Genomic DNA, 19,328 nt, shown 5'->3' with positions numbered 1-19,328 from the left:
CACAGCTGAGTGTTGAGCCGCCGCCATCCCGCCGGTTGCGTATAAAGCTCAGTTGGTCATCAAAGACGTGCGTTCACTCCATCGCAGTCTGTCGAGTGTGTTGCATCGTTCCATCCCCCCTCCCGTTATCACAACAAACTCTCTCTCTCTCTCTCTGTCTTCTCTTAACTCACGTAGTCGTTTTCATTCTCTTCAGACAGTTTTTGTTTTGACACACAGTTTAGAATTGGCTGGACCTTTTGGTTGGAACTTCGAAATTCCCCCAAGTGTTTCTTTCTTCAGGGAGGGGGTTGAATTTTCGTGCTGATTCATGTTCGCCAATCGCAAGACAATGAAGTCGTCTTGGCGTTTAACAGTAAGTTCCATTTTGTTTATCTTAATTGTTTTTATTTAACGTCGCCATGTTTTGCGGGACAGAATGCCCGGCTGGTTTAAAACTAAAGGATTTTTTAACGGGTCCCCATTTTAACGATTACATCACCTAACATTTCCAGTCGTCGTGAATCATTTAAAGAAAACAGAGAAAGTGCTCATCCCTCTTCGACTGCCGTGTTTTTTGTTTTCATTTCTTTTAAAAATCGAATTTCCAATAGAAAAAAAGGGACCACGTCTCACCTCGTTGATGATGGTAGTATTAGAAGAGGGTGGCTAGAAAAAAGATAACGGCAAATCACGAAAAAAGGGAGGGTTTTGGTTAAAGGTTGAAATATAAAAAAAACAAAAAAAAAAAAAAAATGTAAGCCATCCCGCAGTTTGGAGGGGGGAAGATTTCGGGCTGCGCAACGCCAGCAGCTAAAAGGGAGAGGTGAGTAGGCCAGGCGTGACTCTCTCTCTCTCTCTCTGTTTTTCTTTGGTGGCCGTTGGTGTCATCATCTGTGCCGACGGAGCAACTCACGAAGTTAAACAAAAAAAAGGCGAAACTATCAACGAGGAAAGAAAACCCCCCCCCAAAAAAGAAGAAGAAGAAACATGTTGGCCAACGAAAGTGACACGCAGAGCAATCTTGCCAAAAGGAAGAGAGGGGGGGGGGGCTCCCGATAGACGCAGAGACACAAAGCCCGAAGCGAATTTAGCGCCGGGTCTACCCGTCTGTTTAAGAGATGGTATTTTTATTTTATTTTTTTTTCTTTCCTTTCGGCAACGTGCCAAACGTGTGGCTTGTGCACTTTTGATGGGATGCCCTCCCCCTTTTTCCTTACCGACCATCAACTGTTTAGAAAGTTTGAGGACGAATAGCGCTAAAAAAGAGACGCGCTCCCATCACGCAAAAAGAACTCGCGCAGCACATAAGACACGGTTTAGACGTAACAACTTTTGAGAGAAAAAAAAAAAAGAAAGAGAGTTTTTTTTTTTTTTTTTAAACTTCTCACACGCCCAGTATGAGCCAGGAGAACCGGTTTGTGCGGAGGATGTGTTTAGCAAATGCGCGGATAAGGCGGCAGTTGGGGTTTTTCACACACTCTGTGAAAGACATTTTTGCTTTTTTTTTTTTTCTTTCTAAAAAGAAAAAAAAATTGACAGCAATTGTGTAAGGCAATAAAAAAAAAAGCGGAGAAAAGAATCTTCTTTGCCTTGCGGCAAATGGCCCAGCACTTAATTCATCATCACCTTCACTTTTCATTTTTCGTGTTGTCTCTTTTTTTTTAATGATTCACGCCAAAACTGTATAAAAGGGTACCTCGAGGCGCATCATCAGCCAAAAAAGAGAAGATGTCCATAAGAATGAACGCATAAATTTCACGAAAGATGGGTGAAAGAGAAATGCGTTTTCGACTAGGCCAAGGACTTTGCAATATTTTTGAAGGTTTGCGTTAGCTGGTTGATTGCGATATAGTTCGTCTTTTGCCTCTCATTCAGCCGCAATGCGTTCGATGTTTCCATTCGAACTAAAAATTCCATTGGGTGCAAGAACAAGGAAAAATTCCTCATTTCCCAGCCAAAACAAAAAAAAAGTGAAAGGTACCACAATAAAAAAAACAAAAAAAACACAACGCTCTATTACCTTTTTCGGATTTTCATAGGTCCGTTCCATCACCAAAGAGGTCCTCAATCAATCATATGTCACAACAGTGTGACATCGATTAAAAAAAGTCGCCTGTCCTTCTTTCTTTTATCGCAGATCAACTCGGCAACTGTTATCGCATCCGCGAAAATGTTATACGTCTCCCCCCCCCCTATAAAAAAAAAATTAGAAATCACGAAACTTTTGTTCCACGAATTGAATGAAAATTCTGAACGAAAAGATTTCAGCAGGTGGCAAACGCGATGGCCATTTTCGTTGCAGCAGCTTTCACTTTTATCTCCCTACTTTTTCTTGTCTCGCGCAGACGTACAAAAAAAAAATATATACTAGCGACATTTATTGATAATTGCTTTATACGTTAGACGAGAGTTTCGTGGGAACGCTGACAATAATGAGATTTTGATGGCGGTTTTTGCGGTGGGACCCACGTGGAACATCGTGTCAGACGCAGAATACACATTTCATCAGCAAACTCTTTTTCTCAGGTGGTTGTGTGTACCTTGTTGGCGCTGACTGTAGGCGCACGAGCCTTGACACTCGACGATGATTACGACGAAGAGGAGCTGCTGATTGCCGAGGCCCTTAAAGGCAGCGTCGAAGAGGTCTCGAGCAGACGACCGTCCTCGGCCAATCGCGGACAGCAGAGGAGAGTGTTCTCATCGGGAGAAGATGAACAGCTGATCAGCATCCCGCCCGTCCTCGTGACCAACTGGGGACTGGCTCTGGTCGATGGAGCCGAGATTAAGAAGGTGTTGGACGAGGAGAATGACATTGGCATCTCGTTTGAAGAACTCAGCCAATTCCAGCTGGAATTCGGTAAGAGGACGGACAACACCAAGAAGCGCAAAGGCAATCTGTTCAACCCGCCCGGATCACAGGTAAAACCTAGCAATCCCAAGGATCAAATCAACACCATCATCCGTACGAAACCCAAGGCTAAATTGAACATCACCGCTGCTGCCTTGCTGGAAGAGACGGACAACATTCGCCAGCCGCAATTCTTGCGCAAAATCACCGACAGTGCCAAGAACACGGGAGTCAATGAATTAAAGGCCATCGAAGTTGAGAGCATCAAACCGACCGTCACTGTCAAACCGACCGTCACAGTCAAACCGGACATTTCCGACGAGTTTTCCAAGTTCCTTGATCAAGAAGAATCAACATCGACCACCACAACAACAACAACAACAACAACAACGGAAAATCCATCGACTTTGTTCCCGACATTCCCTCGCAATCGAGTCAGAACAACAACAACAACAATTGCTCCTACAACTGTGGAAGTTGTGAAGAATGTTCCAGTCGATCGAGTCAGAACAACAACAACAACAGTTGCCCCGACGACTGTTGAAGTTGTGACGGATGTTCCAGTCGAAGAAGTGGCGGCCAGTACAACAACTGAGACCACACCGTTCACGACAATTTCATCTACTACATTCGAACCTGTGACATCCACCACTCGATTCCCGCCACGCAGCAGCACGCCGATGAATCCATCGATCTTTGCACGCAGTTCTTTCTCACCGATCACGTTCTCTTTGACGACCGAAAAGGCTTCTGTTCCATTAACAACAGTCGATTCGATCGTCACGGAGGGATCTGTTACAACCACATCGATCCCAACAACAACTAACGAAGAGGACGAAATCACTGAAGATGATAATGAAGATCCTGAAACGGTATCCGAAGCTGCCATCGTCAATGGTTTCGAATCGAGCAGAGAGGGCGGAACAGGCCGCGTGAAAGAAACAGGATCCCGATTGTTCGGTTCGGGACGTGTCAGAAGCACCACCGCAGCAACAACAACAACAACAACAACAGCCCAAACATCAGAAGATCCTGTCGTCCAAGTTACAACGTCTGAGACGAAGACAGAAGAAACTCCAGCTGTTACAACAACAGAAACATTGACAACATCTACGGAATCATCGTCCACAGCTTCGGTTCTTGTTACGGATTCTACGGTTGACCTTTCCAAACCGTTTACGTTCACCATCGTCACGCCGGAGAAGACGACCGTCACGATCACGAGGACCCCACCGCCATCATCTTCATCGAAGACGACCCCAACTGTCACAGCCGAGGCTTTTGCTGCGGCTGTTTCGGCTTCGATCAACGGAGGAACATCGACGACCACGACGCCTCCTGTCGTTAGAACAGCTCCAATTAATAGCCGGAGCAGAGTGAGGCCAGTGACTGGAAATCGAGCTGATCAAATTATTCGCACGATCGGTAGTGTCTTCGGGACTAACAACGCCGCAGGCACCAACACCAACTCTTCTTCGAGACGCACGAGACCGATCAATCGCAACATTTTCAACACGGTCACCGATGCGACAACGACAACCACATCGACGGAAGCCGTAACTACATCCAGCGAACAACCAAACGTTCAGACCACTTCTAATGTTGTTGCTGAATCAACAACAATTGCAGAGACTACGACGGAGAACCAAGTTTCATCGACCCCATCGATCGCACTGTCTTTTTCTTTTAACCGTCGAAGGCCAACAACAACAGAAGCTCCGACAACAACGGAAAGCTCAACAACTATTACAACAACAGAAGCAGAGAAAGATAAGAAGGAGGATGCATCTCTCGACGAAGTCCTTGGTATCGACGCAGAAGCCATTGTCAACAAACGAGTTCGACCCATCAACCGTAACATTTTCAACCGAGTTACGAACCCAACAACAACAACAACCACTGCAACTGTTCAGATTGATGAGACAACTTTAGAATCAACCACCGAAGCTCGAACGTCCATCCCAACAACATCAGCAGCGCCGAGGGCTAGACCCCAGGCTGTTCGATCAACGACTCAATCGATTTTCGATTCGTTTTTTACAACAACAACAACCGAATCGAGCGAATCTACCAGCGTGGAGAACATCATCGTAGCCACGGAGTCTGAAGTGAAATCAACTGACGCCCCGACTACCGTGATTACATCTACGACCACAACCGAGTCTCCGACCACAGTTACTAGCACGACAGAGGCATCAACGACATCTACAACAACAGCAACAGTCGAACCATCTTCTACACGTCGTGGAGGTAATCGAAGAATCGGAGGGCGTAGGCCTACGGTTGCTAGCGTGACATCAACAACTGCTGCATCCGTGGCCATCAATGAAATTCCCGTTGCAGTCGTTCAAGGAGGTCAATCATTCGGCGGCCGACGTCCTGGAGCTATTCGCAGGAGACCAACATCAACAACGGCCCGATCTGTAGAAGACGTTGCAGTTGAAAATCAGGTATCTATCTCAACTCCAACTGTGGTTGTATCTCTCCCCAATAACCGAAGAAGGCCATCAACAACAACTGAAAGCCCGACCACGGTGAAGGTCGACCTGACCACGACGACCGTCGCCCCGGTTCTGGTACAAGAACCCGTCACTACCCCAATCCCGCAAGAAGTGAACGTCGTGACAACGACTGAGCCCGTTTCGAGGCCGACAACAACAACAACAACCACAACAACAACCACAGCTGAGCCTTCTACGACCACCGTCGAAGCGGCTGTTCCGACCGAAAGCACTTCAATCAGCACAGCGGGCGGCCAAGAAGGCAACGTCACCGATAGCCAATCAACGGAGACCCCCAAAAGTGTAGTTTCTCTTTTCGCCGGTAGAAGAAGAACAACCGCTGTTCCCAGCACGACCGCCGCCGCCACTGACGCTGTTCAATTGATTACAACAACGACAACAACCGCAGTTCCAGCCATTGCTGTCACAGCTCGTCTGGGAATTAGAGGAAGGCCGACTGTTTCCACCGTTGCCACGACGACCGCTGCTTCCATCGCAGAAGTCACTAGCGAATCGAGTTCGACGACGGTCCGTGCCAACAATGGCGGTGGAATTGCTTCTCTCTTTGGCGGTCGAAGGAGGACGACAACGGCCAGTCCCGTCGTTAGCGAGGCTCCAATTCAAGCGGAGAATACCGGAACAGGATCAGCCGCAGTGGCTAATTTAATTAGCGCTAGACGGCCAGGATCTGGACGGACGACTACCACGCGAACGACAACGACCACTCGCGATGTGTTCATCGATTCGGCTGAGCAATTGCTGGACGAGGAGATCAACGACAACATCGATATCTTCGACGATGAAGATGTTGTGGAGGAAGAAGAGAATTTCTCAGTGGAATCGTTTGGCATTTCATCGAACTCTTTCGGGGGTAGGAGGAGGCCCAGCAGCACGGCCGCGCCCATCTCCACGACGGGATTGACAGGTTTATTGAGCGGAAGACGGCCAGGAGGTGGCCGTAGGATCGATACGAGCGTCCCAGCTATTCAGGCTATTGAGACGACAACTCAACAACAGACATCGACTGAAGCAGCGCCCGCTATTGGTGGACTGGCCAGTCTTTTAGCTCGAAGGCCTACAGCTAGAACTACAACAACAACCGAAGCTCCAGTCCTAACTGAATCGAACGATGGAATAGGATCAGCTGCAGTGGCCAGCATCATTAGCGGTAGAAGGCCAGGAACTGGACGAACGACAACTGCCAGACCTGATGATCAGGCAACGCCTGGAACATCGAACGACATTCCAGTGACAACTAACTCAACGAATGGAATTGCCGGGCTTTTTGGTGGTCGAAGACCTGGTGCTGGCCGGACAACAACAGCCCGCGCCATCACCGAATCGCAAAATGGCACAGAAATAGAAGCTGCTGCTCCAGTTGCTCCAGCTGCTCCAGTTGCCACAACGAACAATACCTTGGCCAGTCTGGTGAGCGGACGTCGGCCAGGTGTCCGACCTACTACGACAACCATTGCACCTCTACTGGTCATTGAATCAAACGATGAAGCATCGGACGATGAGACCCCAACGACCGTCACTACCCCAACTGAGACCGTTGAAACTCCATCCACTCCAGGTGGATTGGCCGGCCTTTTAGCTCGTCGACCGTCTGTCAGAACAACAACAACAACCGAGGCTCCGGTGCGAATTGAATCGAACGCTGGAACAGGATCAGCTGCAGTGGCCAGTATCATCAGTGGACGACGGCCTGGAACTCGGACAACCACTGCCCGTTCAGTGGCCAGTGAATCGTCCAGCGTTGCTGAAATCGAACAGAATCCATCGGCTTCGAATGCAACTACCGAAGCCACCGTCGCATCCACCAATGGATTAGCCGGATTACTTGCCAGACGGCCGGCCAGACCAACTACAACGACGACCACCACATCGCAGCCGGTTGAAGAAACAACAACGATCCGTCTAACACCTACGAGACCTCCAGCTAACCGCTTCCGTCCACTTGCCTCGTCTACCACACCGGAAACTCTGGTGGAAGTCGAACTTCCGGCTCTTTCCGCCCGTACGACTCGACTCTTGAGGTAAAAAGTTTAGTTGATTTTTGTTTCTCCATTTAAATTTGGTTAAAAATGAAAAATGCAATCCGATTTGATAGAAATCGTACATCTAACACGCCGGAAGTGAATGGGGTTTCCATTCAAGCCCAACAAATTGGCGAGAGGATCAGATCGAGAGGCAGGTCGGCCAGTTCGGGACTTGCCAGCACGACTTCAACTGCCAGTAGCACGACGGTCACGGAGGCGACAACATCAACAACAGAGGTAGCAATCACGACGACCACATCTGCTCCTGTTACAACCATTCAAACGGTAGCGGATGTGACCGTAGCGCAGCAGCAAGAGTCAACAACAGGTGCGCCGACGTTGATTGAAACGAGCGGCCCAGTCGTCACCGAAGTGCCGGATGATTCTTCAATCACCCTCTTCCCGGAGGGCGCCATCGTGTTGGGTTTCTCTTCTTCGACGGAAATCAGTGAGGTCATCCAGATTGTGGGCGAATTGCCACCGCGTGCGTCACGCAACGTCAGCAATGGCGGCAACAGTAATCAAACGCCGCAATGATGGTGGTGTCTGGTGGTACTGATGGTAGGACTAGTGATTTCGTATTAAAGATATGTAGAATTAAAGAAATGCAAAGGAAAGGGGCGATGAGAGGGTGTGAAAAACAAAATCCACAGTACCATCTGTGATGAGGTTTGACGATGTAAAGCTCTAATTATCTTTAAGTGACTTGTCGGCTGTATATATGGGTGTGTAATAATAAAAAAACCTTTGCGTATTCTTCAATCCTTACGATGCAAATACAATTCTGATAGAAAAATAACAACACGTAGTCTTTTCTACTAACTCAATATTTCGTTTTTTTATTTTTGTCTCGCTGGTATTCAATTTTCTTTTGATTTATTAAACGCAATGATTCGATTAGCTCATGTTGAAACCCATTTCCATATTTTTTGAGCGATGATGAATGAAATTTGTCGTTTTGCTCGTTTCTATTTTTCCGGCTCAACATTCATTTTGTGTTTCTCTTTAACCAGTACAGTATTTTATTATTTTCTAAATAGTATTAGCACATTTGTATACAAAACATTATGCAGAAATGGAAAAGAAAAATGTATAAAAATATACGAACGTGAATTGCTATATTAAACTCTACTGTACCAAATGTGACCTGATTTTGTTAGGACAATCAATTCGAAACCGCGTTCAAGGGCACACAAAATAGAGTGTGAGAAAACGTTAGCAGTTATCGAACACGTGCATATTGCTTGTGAATATCCGCCAGAGATTCACACAGGTCGTTATAACATTTCGTTATTCTATAAAAAGCGAGAAGAATGCGTCGTTAAAACTGCATCACGCAGAGAGATGACCGGTTTATCGTTAACTCTTGTGAAACGTTTTCTGGATCATTGGATCACCGATTTCCCACCCACCTTGGAGATCCTCCAGGCTGCATTACGGAGGAGGCCATTATTAAACAAGAGGTAAAAATAAATGCCAATATTTTATCTGTGTTTGTACTTGAAATCAAGCAATTCATTCTTTCCCCTTTCTCCCTTTGTTTTCTTAAACAGTGACGACGCTTTCAGTTTTTACTCATTCTTCGTTTTGTTCCTGTTTGGATGGGAATTCGAGGGAAGACCAAAAAACAGCCATCACGATCGTCTTAAGATCCGCGACTGTTGTAGCAGATGTAACTAGCAGAGAAAGTTCTTTTTTAATCTTTGGTCTTTTTAGAGCCTGGCTGTGCACAAACCCACAAGCGATTTTGTGGAGAGGATGAAAAATAACTGCACACACGAACTGCCAACAACAAACGGAGATGGCTGTGTCGTTTTCATCATTAACGCTCGAGTCACGCTTGCAACGGATTCCGGCCAATCTCTCTAATGATATCGAAACGTGCGCATCACCAGTACCGCAACGTCTGCTTAATGCATAATCACGTTTTGTTTTCCTTTTTTTTTTTTTTTTCATTATTATTATTTCTGTGTTGCATTCACACGTAGCCTTTTTATTTGACTATCTTTTTTTTTCGCTCATTTTCTAGTTGTTTCTCCCGTTTCACAGTTTCTCCACTTCAACTCGCGAAAGCTTTGTCCCGAACGCACGCGGCTGCAGTAAAAAAATTTAAGGAACGAGATAAAAGAAAACTGTTGGTAAATACGACCAAATGTATGTTCAAGAAATCGTTTTGAAACTTAATCCAACTCTAAACGTTTTCTAAATTAAACAAACAACTTAGCCTACTGCAGGTACACAGAACGATATAAACAGTACAACTATGAGGAACAAACGTTAATTGCCAGTCTTTCGTTCAGAATTACAAGTTTAAAATTGATTGTGAACGATGAGAAGCGAATCGTGTTGAAAATTTTCAACGTGAATGGAAAATATATGATGGATAGCCGAGGAAAAAAAAACAAACAAACATTGCCTGTATATAATTTGTTACTAGGACCATGTTTAAGTTATATGCTAATCAGGCACGTCGTGTCGTTTTACAATGTCTATACATACAGGCGGGTAATAACAAGCACCGTTCGAACGTGAACCGATTGGCCGACAAAGTCAGGTCACGTTTTCAGCTTTGATATTCTCAAGAATGCTCAACTTTCATTTGTTGTTTAATGCTAACGAACTGTAAGTATATATTATATCGATTCTCATCATTTTCAACTGGATTTAAAATCAAGGTTTGCGTTGAAACATTTCGACTCGCAGTCTCAGGAATATGTAGTTCATGGACGTTGAGCTCATTTGGAGTTCACTGCCGATGTTATCGTTCCAGACGCTCCTTTCACTGATGTCACGTTGAAAAGACCCTCACCATGTCGAAAAGTGCAAGTGTCATCATCATCATCATTTTCCCTATATCATGCCGAACCCTTTTTTTTTTTTCTTGTTTTGTTTTCTTCTTAGCTTTTGCACTTTCTCTCGCTCTCGAGATGACCGAATTTTCAAGTCACGCCACGTAATGCCAGTAGATTGCGTTGCGGACGACATCCGAAGGTATTTGATTTTCAAATTTCGAAAACTCAAATGAGCGTTATAGAAGGGAAAACAGACGCAAAATTTGGCAATCTGCAATAACGTCGTTATTTCTCTTCGGTAATATGAACTACCCAATCATTGCAGTGGCAATTTGTGCTTTATTGGACATTTTAAAAAACCAGCCAAGAGAAGTTTGCGGTCACTGTTGCCTGATGTCCCGTAAAAGAAACCAGGAGTGATTTGTGCGTGCATACTGATGAAAGCACGTCATTCGTGCGCGTGTCTTCTCCCCGATTTATTACCCGAAAACATTTTCACGATGGTGCCCCCGCCCCTCATTGCGCCATGTCGCAACGTTATAGGCAATTAGTCCATCTGTCGAGTTAGAGACGAGCTTTGGAATGTGACAACATTATCAGGTTCCAGTTGCTGCTTCAGTGCCTCTTTGTATTCAAAGGAAACTCAGCGCTGTGTTCAATCGCATCATTAACAACTGCAGGTAAGCTGATATATTACAGTACAGTACAGCATTGTATTACAGTACAGTAAGTCAATTAACAGTGAACGCTACTATAAATCGATTAGCTGCACTGTTATACTCAAATAATATCAACAAAAAAAAAAAAACTTACGGGTATCGAAGAGGGTCACATATCCCGATGATTAGCTGCCTGCATCCACGAACCGTCTTTCAGGCCATGGGGAGTCCTACGAACAACCTACGTTCTACGATCACCTCTTCTCTACCCTTCAGTTTGTGGGTCGATCTTTAACGTGTAGTGAACGGTACTACAGATCGATGTGAAACGTCTGTAAGCGTGTTTTTTGTCGTGTAGGTGTGTGTGTGTGTGTGTTTTTTAGCGTGGTGCCATTTTTAGCCCCATTATAGTAGGCATGGCTCTTCTTTCTTCTTCTTCTCTTGAAGATGTCCCGTAGAATCTTGCGCAATCCGATGAGATGAAGAATCTTGCGAATACGTTGTGAAGAATCTTGAATGATGACGATGGTGGGTGGGTGGGAGGGGGGCGGGGCGGGAGGGAATGGAGGGCTTGGAAATTGGATGTTGCGGGACTTGAACCCGGGACCAACAGAATACAAAGCGTGGGTGATAACCACTGTGCCAGGACCGCACATTCAAAACAACTTTAGCTTGAGATGTCACCTCTTCATATAGGCAGCTTATGTAGATAATACGTGTAGTTGAAGTATGGCGCTGTGGCATAGTTCGCGTCTGCGCTACTGATTTCAAAGGTTCGAATCTTTGTTAATGTATTGTTTAACGCTTTATTTTTTAGCAAATTCGAACCACGCTATTTTTTTTTTTGCTTGTCAAGCGCCTCCTTTTTCGTTGTTAGTCATTACTCTCTTGCATCTAGTTCGTTGTTTAAAAGCCAAGTCGAGTTGTTGTGTAAGGTGACATACGTGTAGTATTGTTTTTTGCGTACGGTAATGCCTGCGTGTCATTTTTAGCTATGATTTCCTTGGCATATCTTTCGGCGTTGCATCGTTGTTTTTTTTTTAGCAAGTATCCGTAATGTTCGTCGGCAACCTGGCCGAACTCCAATGCCCATTAAGGCGGAGCTCATGACCGGTTTGCCAATTAAGGAAATCCCCTCTACACTACGAAGAATTTGATGTGGTGACGGAATAGCGTCTTAACTTCATTATTCTATTTAATCTATTGTATGATTTTAAAATTAGGCCTGTCCAGAAATGGAAACGAACAATATCAAACAGCAATTGAACAATAACAAATCACAAACGCATCATAGGAAGGCATTTGGATATGCAGATGCATCGCTGGTTACACCCTAGATGAGGATTCAAGAGGAGAAATCAAAATCTAATCTATAGAAGGATTCTTCAAAACTAACAATAGCTGTAGGATAAACTCGTTGCTTTATCAAAACTCGTTTTTGTCTTTCAGGAGCAACGACTTACCTGACTTCAGGTAAGTATAAAAACAACAAGTAGACACCTTTTTCTGCTCAGAGCTAAACCAGTCAACACCCAGGCGGTCATCATGAACTCTATCGTGAGTATATTTTAACATTCATTGCAAATTATCAATCACAGCGGAAGCTAACACCCGTTCATTTTCGTTCGAAGGTCCTTATACCTCTATTCGTTGCTGTCGCAACTGCAGCCTCACTCTATCCGAGGAATCCTGCGAGCACCTACCTGCTGAATTATCCGATCCAGTATCCCGCAAATTATCCTGTTGAAATTCCGTTTAATTATGGCGTCCAAGCGCGTCAAGGGGGTGTACCTTTACCTATCTTGCTTGCTCAACAAACAATTTTAGGATTGGGCAATATTCATACTCAAAATACGGCTGCATTTTGGAACTTAATGAATTGCCTTGTGGATTCCAGTTGCCCTACTGTCACGTTGCCGCCAGCTGTCGCAGTGTCGACCCTTCCTGCACCCAATAGGTTAATGACATTAATCCAGCAACTTCTGAACAACCCAACCAACAATCAACCGAATGTTTTTCAAACCTTTGCCGAGCAGCTAGGCAATCTTTTGCCAACTAATATTGTTCGACCAAATTCGCTTCGCGAGTTCCCTGTGGTAACTCACCGATACCCCGGTCCCTATGCAGATCAATTTCTATGAGCTGATGCCGATGATGTTTCGTTGAGCTATTTATTTAATCTATTTCTGTTTATATGCTGTTCCATTAACGGTTAATGTTTCAGGTGATTGGAAATATATTTGGCAGCGCCTTGTGTTATGAAAAACAAACGTATTCAGCTGCACTATTTTCTTATACCACATTTGTTTTTACAATAATTTAACTAGTTTTACAACGGTCCAAGGAACTTGTTTTGGCATATGAATCCCTATAGCTATGAAGGCGCGCAAGAATACACACGGCTAATAACTGAATAAGGTGATCAATCACGTTGAATCCCTCTTGAACAAGTTGGCGGAGGTAAGCCAACTAAAGCTAATCCGTTACAACGTGTGTAACAGCACTGGAACGTGAAAATGAGGCATCCTTCGTCACGTAGTTATAACTGTCGGCTTCAAAGTTCCCTTGACAAATTCTTTGAACGATTTCCCTTATGGCACTTTCTTTTCGTGTTAAATTTGCTTACTGTAATTTTAAAAGAGAAGCCTTGAAAAAATTCAGGAAGAGGAGTTGTACGTTAGCGATGAGATGAGTTGCGAATCGAACACTCGGTCAGCTAGTGCAATCCGATTCTTCGATTAGTGCCCGATAAATGTAAAATATATTAGGAGACGCCTGTTCTCAGAAGTGAGCCAGTGATGATTCAATCATCCACGTACAAAACATATGGGCTTCATTACTTTCTCAGTTATTCTATTATGGTTAGACTAGTTGTCATCTATCTCGAACTTATTTTCAGGATTGCGTTTAGAATTCAAGAAGTTACGTGTCGATTGTTTTAGCAATTCGTAATTGCTGATAAACCAATGTAGACTTCCATCCAAAATTAAGTTTTTTGAAACATTGAGATTGTTGGAGTTGAATCAGTTCATATGATCAAATAACGACACTCAAAAAGAATTCGCAAACATAATTGGTTGGAATTCAATCAGTTTCTCGGATCTACTAATCACTCCATGATACGCATACGCCGATTGCAGCAATCATCGTTGACCAATGACTGACGTTCTTTCTCAGCTTTAATGAGTTTGGTTAACACTTTAAACCTGATTGCCAGATGTGCAACTCAGATATCTTTAAGGAGAAAAAAAAACAAAAAAACATATGAAGGAATATGACAGTAATGGAAGGTTTGCTCATCCTGGAGGTATCGTAGTTCCGACAATCAAAGTGAAGAAAAAAGCTTCCAGCTTCTCTTATGATCTACAAACTGGTAAACATAAATAGTTGGTAGGACAATTTTCCCCATTGGCAAGTGTATCAGATGGCAAACGAACCGCACAAATTTGCATTGCAAATCCTGTTTTTTTCTTTTCCTATGGGCCTTGCTGGTGGTCGCAAAGGTTAGATCACATCATCCATCATTTCGATCAGACATGTTGGGTTCAACAATCTCCAACAGAAATCCGTTATTTTAAAACGTTAAAATTCTGGGTTAAATGCAATTAAATAACACTCCATTAGAAATAAACGAGATGTCAATCACAATTTATTTCGATGCCCTTCAAAGCGATTTCTTCTGAAACTCGTCGTATCACCCAGGTTGGACGTTAATCGCGCATTACAACTGAACTGGTTTACGGCTAAATTCGTTTGCGATAATTACAAAAAAAAAATATGGACGAGGTGGCAAATAACACCGGAGGCCACAACAGATGATCAAGAATCTTATCCAGACCACGTAATTTGGAATTCCTTTTTTCAAGAAAAAAGATGGGAGCACATCACCTTTTATAAAAGGTGCGCTTGCTCTCTTTACGAATTGCGGATGGCATTTATTAAACTCGTTTTTGCCTCGACCAATGACTCGACCTGCTACGTATAAATAAAACACGTTTACTCCTCAAGATCTTCAGAACTCATCGAAGCATTGTTCCAGTTGAATCTCAAGACACACGAAAGATATCAGCATGAACGTCTTGGTAAGTTTATGTAACTTGTACTAAATCAATTTCACACATTAACCGTGAAAATTTGGTTGTGTTAAGGTTCTACTTTCCTTAATTATTGCCGCCGTGGTGGCCATCCCCGCATACCCTAATGCACCTGCGTACAGCTATCTGATGAACTATGGATATCCGGTCGGATATACACCAGAGGCTCGAAGGAATTTACCAGACTTTATTGATTCGGCAACGACCACCACTCAGTCAGTTGCTTCCTGGCAACTGAAGCAACTACGCAGAAAATGGTTTATTCTGATTTGCATGCTCGATGTGTCGTGTCCTACGGTAGCCTTTCCGGAACACCATCCCTGGGCCCCTACGCCTGCCCCTGTACGTGTCTCTGCCGCTGCCTCTGCTCCTGCGCCTGCCCCTTTCCGCGGCTATCCGCCCGAATTCCGCATTGACGATTTGGACGAAGAAATGCAACACCGGGAGATGATGGCCCCTCACCAGCTCGTAGCGGATGACATCGATGTGTTTGAGACTGTCGGCAACAAACGTGCCCAGCTTAAATCGACTAATAATCTAGTAAAAATCGCCGAATTTCAAATGGCCCAGTGGATTTGGAGATGGAATCTTATCCTTTGCCTCATCAATCCTGAGTGTCCCCATGTAAACGTCCCGACAGTTTCCAGCAGATCCGGGCGTCAGTACCCTCCCATTCGAATCGACGTGAAGAAAAGTCGCATGTTATCCGAAACACAAAAACAACCCGGTGTCATCATTCCTGTATCATTCGCCGATGAATAAGTAAATCAGCCGAGCGTAACGTCCCTTAGCGCCCTGCTAATTCTTAGTTTAACGCTATATTCGCTCGGTTTTTTTTTATGTTATTAAAATGATTTGATAGAGGTTGTTTGATACGTATGCTGTATACGGTTCCATAACCTCGCAGATGCAAATGTTTATTTATTGAACTAAATGTAAGAAAGTGTGAATACACTCTATTTATCTGCTCAACTTCAAATGCTCTAAAAATTGGTGAATATTGAATTCAATTACAGAAACTGTATAAATGAAAAGAATTTCAATGATTTCAGGACTAACGTGAATGTTAATTAAATGAATTCCGGTATTGCCTTACAGCAAACGTAGAAAAGGAACGGAATAATCAAAAATAACGGTCAACTTGTTTTCGTGGAACGGCACAATACCAAGAACAATGACCTCGTGAGGTTGTTTGGCCGTCAATCGGGAATCGGGCGTGCGTGAATTCACGCACCCGCCCTCCATTTTTTTTCAAATTTAATAAAAATGTCTGAATATTTCAGAGGTGAATTTAAAGCTGGGAGTGCAAAAATTCACGGTCAGGGTACCGTAACTATTTTTGCACATTAACGTGTACTGACAATGAACGAAGAACCTGTCCTTTAATGTTTTATATGGCCAGACGACCAACCCAACTTGACCGATTCGCCTTCCAGTTTTTTGTTTAAATTTGCATTTTATGTGCAGAGTAACAACTGTGCTGAGCTTGCAAGATATTTCATTTTGCAATTTCATCAAGAAAACGAGAAACGTTAGTCTATACGCGTTTTGCAATTAGGTTGTCATTGTGACCGTGACTGATACGGAAGTCCCTCCTGTGCAATTCCAAGGCAACTTAACGGTTTTCGAACGAAATGAACTTTATCTATTGCCTCCAAGCCAAACCAGAAGTCCCTTTTAATTTATTTATGTTTATTTAATGTTTAGACAAACATGGAGTTTTGTTTTTCTATTGTTATGAAAGCCACCTTCCTCGTGCTCGCCAGCGTGACAGTGGCACCTCAACAGCACACGCCCCGATATTTATGGAACGGTCTTCATTCCGCCTCACGGCAATTGGTGTGGCTAAGAATCGTGGTGTCAATGAACTTGATTCAATTCCAAGAAGAAACGTTCTTTTCGCATGTCAGTGAACATAAATACGACGGTAAGAGGTGAACTACCTCAGGTAACCGTGCAGTTAAGACGAGGAAAGAAACGGCTCATGAACTGACCTTGAAATAGACAAACAAAAAAATGTCTTGGCAAAACCCATTCATAGCCGCACGCCAAGACACGATATCAACCCATTAGTTTAATTTTTTTTTTTTTTTTAAAAAGAAGTCAATAACCGGGAGGTGAAAGAGTATTACACCTTTCCGAAGAGTGCATGTGTACCGTAGAGAGGTTCAATGAGTCATATTTGTTGTGTGTATGTACGTTTGACTTCTAGAATATGTAAAGTTGTAACGAAAGAGCTAGTGAAATGGCAACCTAAACTTTTTATCGATTCCATAGTTTGGATTGGATAGCGTCTACCCTGAAAACTGGTTTTTCGAACTGGAGCGATCTGGAACTGAATTCCCTTTTTGTCTTGCTATATACCTGTTTTGCGATCAAGTATTCCTTCTTTTACATAAGATGTATGGCGGCAGTTGTACTCGAAAAGTCAGTGAGTTAAAGATAGTGCACGAGCCGATGGCTCACGCACAATGAACAACAATTACGAATTCATCCAAATTCTAATCAACGTCTGTCTATCTCTTTCACTAAACAGATAAAGGTGATGACCGTCAAAATGAAAGAAGACTATCCCAAACGACATTCTTGCAATAAATGCGCACATGAATCAGTTGATGTGCTAGCTCGTGAGTGAAAACGACCCTAGCGTGATAACTTAAAGAAAAAAACACGTTTGAGCAGTTCTTCTCGGCCTTGAGAACAAAAGATAGACGAGCTGGCCATGAAAATTATGAAGAAGGCGCTCGTACGTTTTTCCTCTTGCAGCGCATCACCGCAAAAGTGGCCTGAAAAAAAAAAAAAAAAAAAAAAAAAAAACAACAATCGCAGAAAAAGAAAAAAAGAGCAACACCGAAAGTGGGAGGGTACACCCTGAAGATGCATCCACCACCGCCCTGGTCTGGTATGTATAAATAGAACGGAACGATGCGAATGTATGCAGTATCCACTTTGCATTTGCAATCGCAACACATAAGCTCAAATCAACATGAATTTCTTGGTATGGTTGAATGTTCTAGCAATATAACTTGATCCCTCTTTTAATGTCATTTTCTATTCAAATTTTGTGTTAAACAGGTTCTTCTACCTTTGTTTGCTGCCGCTGCTTTTGCTGCTCCGATGTATCCCGCCATTCCTGGCGAACCTCTCCTCGCCGGTCCGACGCCAGTTGCTTACGCTGTCCATCCGCAAGCTCTAACTGATGCAGTTGTGCCGCAATTCGGATACAATTTCATTGCTCCGACTCATCAAGCATCCGCTTATGCCTTCGCTCCAGCTCCATACGCTTTTGCTCCAGCTCATTTCGCTCCTGTCGTAGCACCGGCTACGCAAGTTCAGTATGTTTCCTCGGTTCCTCTTGCTCAAGCCTACACTCAGGCTGTTCCAGTGGAGATTGCTTCTACTGTTGACCTATCAGTTCCGGAAACTACCCTAGTTCCAACTATGGAGACTACTGATGCCACTACTCCAGTCCCTACTCCAGCTCCTGCTCCAGCTTCTGAGGCTACCCCTGTCCTTGCTTCTGCTCCAGCTTCTGAGGCTGCCGCTGCCCCTGCTCCTGACGCTGGCGCTGCTCCTGCTCCTGACGCTGGCGCTGCTCCTGCTCCTGACGCTGGCGCTGCTCCTGCTCCTGACGCTGCCGCTGCTCCTGCTCCTGACGCTGCCGCTGCCCCTGCTCCTGACGCTGGCGCTGCCCCTACTCCTGACGCTGTCGCTGCCCCTGCTCCTGACGCTGCCGCTGCCCCTGCTCCTGGCACTGCCGCTGCTCCTGCTCCTGGCACTGCCGCTGCTCCTGCCCCTGTCCCGGCTCCTGCTCCTGCCCCAGTCCCGGCTCCTCCTTCTGCCTCGGTCCCGGCCCCTGCTCCAGCCCCAGTCCCTGGTCCAGTTCCCGTTCCTGCACCTGCCCCAGCTCCCGGTGCTCCATCCACTCCACAAGTGGTCGTCTTGCTGCCATATGATTCACAAGAATCCGTCGAAGTGCCCGATTCTCATGAATCCAGAGAAGACTAATATGTTGTCCGTATGTAATTCTTAGTTAATCTTAATCATTGGCAATCTCTTTAATAATTTGTCGTTTATAAGGTTATGTTTCTCTCTGACTTGCCTCAAAGTCACAACGATACTCTGGCATTTCCATTTTCGGGTTGTTTTGTTATTCATCTGTTTTTTGTTTGTTTTTTTAACGGGATTGTCTCATTCGGCCTCAAGCTGTTCCTTCATCCCAATTCTCAGTGACTCGGTTTCGATATCCAATTCGCATTACAGTTACAGCACAAGGCACAATATACACTTTTTCCGATGAATCGCTTTAAAAACATATTAGTTTATCACGCAGTTTTCACCAATGCGAGAAGAATTTTAATTGTCTCCTATATCTTATTCGATTAGGTTCCTTTTTGAACAAGGGCGGAA

General features: G+C 44.4%; 4 protein-coding genes across 4 annotated transcripts; all 4 read left to right on the top strand.

Annotated features, from left to right (window-relative positions):
* Nucleotides 1–91: 91 nt before the first annotated feature.
* LOC130691543 (mucin-5AC-like) lies at nucleotides 92–8,436 on the top strand. Its single transcript, XM_057514491.2, has 3 exons — nucleotides 92–355; nucleotides 2,509–7,370; nucleotides 7,445–8,436. The coding sequence occupies exons 1-3, from the start codon at nucleotides 311–313 to the stop codon at nucleotides 7,908–7,910; spliced, it is 5,373 nt and encodes a 1,790-aa protein (XP_057370474.1). The 5' UTR covers nucleotides 92–310; the 3' UTR covers nucleotides 7,911–8,436.
* A 3,799-nt stretch (nucleotides 8,437–12,235) lies between these two features.
* Nucleotides 12,236–12,971, top strand: LOC130691581 (uncharacterized). The gene is made up of 2 exons (XM_057514539.2): nucleotides 12,236–12,381; nucleotides 12,456–12,971. Exons 1-2 carry the CDS (start codon nucleotides 12,370–12,372, stop codon nucleotides 12,963–12,965), a joined length of 522 nt encoding a protein of 173 aa, XP_057370522.1. The 5' UTR covers nucleotides 12,236–12,369; the 3' UTR covers nucleotides 12,966–12,971.
* Nucleotides 12,972–14,844: 1,873 nt separating this feature from the next.
* On the top strand, nucleotides 14,845–15,695 carry LOC130691558 (uncharacterized). The gene is made up of 2 exons (XM_057514509.2): nucleotides 14,845–14,906; nucleotides 14,973–15,695. Exons 1-2 carry the CDS (start codon nucleotides 14,895–14,897, stop codon nucleotides 15,678–15,680), a joined length of 720 nt encoding a protein of 239 aa, XP_057370492.1. The 5' UTR covers nucleotides 14,845–14,894; the 3' UTR covers nucleotides 15,681–15,695.
* A 2,112-nt stretch (nucleotides 15,696–17,807) lies between these two features.
* Nucleotides 17,808–19,071, top strand: LOC130691081 (nematocyst expressed protein 3-like). Its single transcript, XM_057513984.2, has 2 exons — nucleotides 17,808–17,916; nucleotides 17,994–19,071. The coding sequence occupies exons 1-2, from the start codon at nucleotides 17,905–17,907 to the stop codon at nucleotides 18,924–18,926; spliced, it is 945 nt and encodes a 314-aa protein (XP_057369967.1). The 5' UTR covers nucleotides 17,808–17,904; the 3' UTR covers nucleotides 18,927–19,071.
* The last annotated feature ends 257 nt before the right edge of the window (nucleotides 19,072–19,328 follow it).

The sequence above is a fragment of the Daphnia carinata genome, chromosome 1 (assembly GCF_022539665.2).
Source record: "Daphnia carinata strain CSIRO-1 chromosome 1, CSIRO_AGI_Dcar_HiC_V3, whole genome shotgun sequence".
Taxonomy (NCBI): domain Eukaryota; kingdom Metazoa; phylum Arthropoda; class Branchiopoda; order Diplostraca; family Daphniidae; genus Daphnia; species Daphnia carinata.
This window is presented reverse-complemented; position numbering and strand designations above follow the sequence as displayed.

What these genes read in the sequence shown, in the direction of transcription:
- LOC130691543 (XM_057514491.2), top strand. Translation starts at nt 311, where the DNA reads ATGTTCGCCAATCGCAAGACAATGAAGTCGTCTTGGCGTTTAACA. An exon ending in AGTCGTCTTGGCGTTTAACA is followed by an intron (nt 356 to 2,508) that starts GTAAGTTCCATT and finishes TCTTTTTCTCAG; the next exon opens with GTGGTTGTGTGTACCTTGTT. An exon ending in CGTACGACTCGACTCTTGAG is followed by an intron (nt 7,371 to 7,444) that starts GTAAAAAGTTTA and finishes CCGATTTGATAG; the next exon opens with AAATCGTACATCTAACACGC.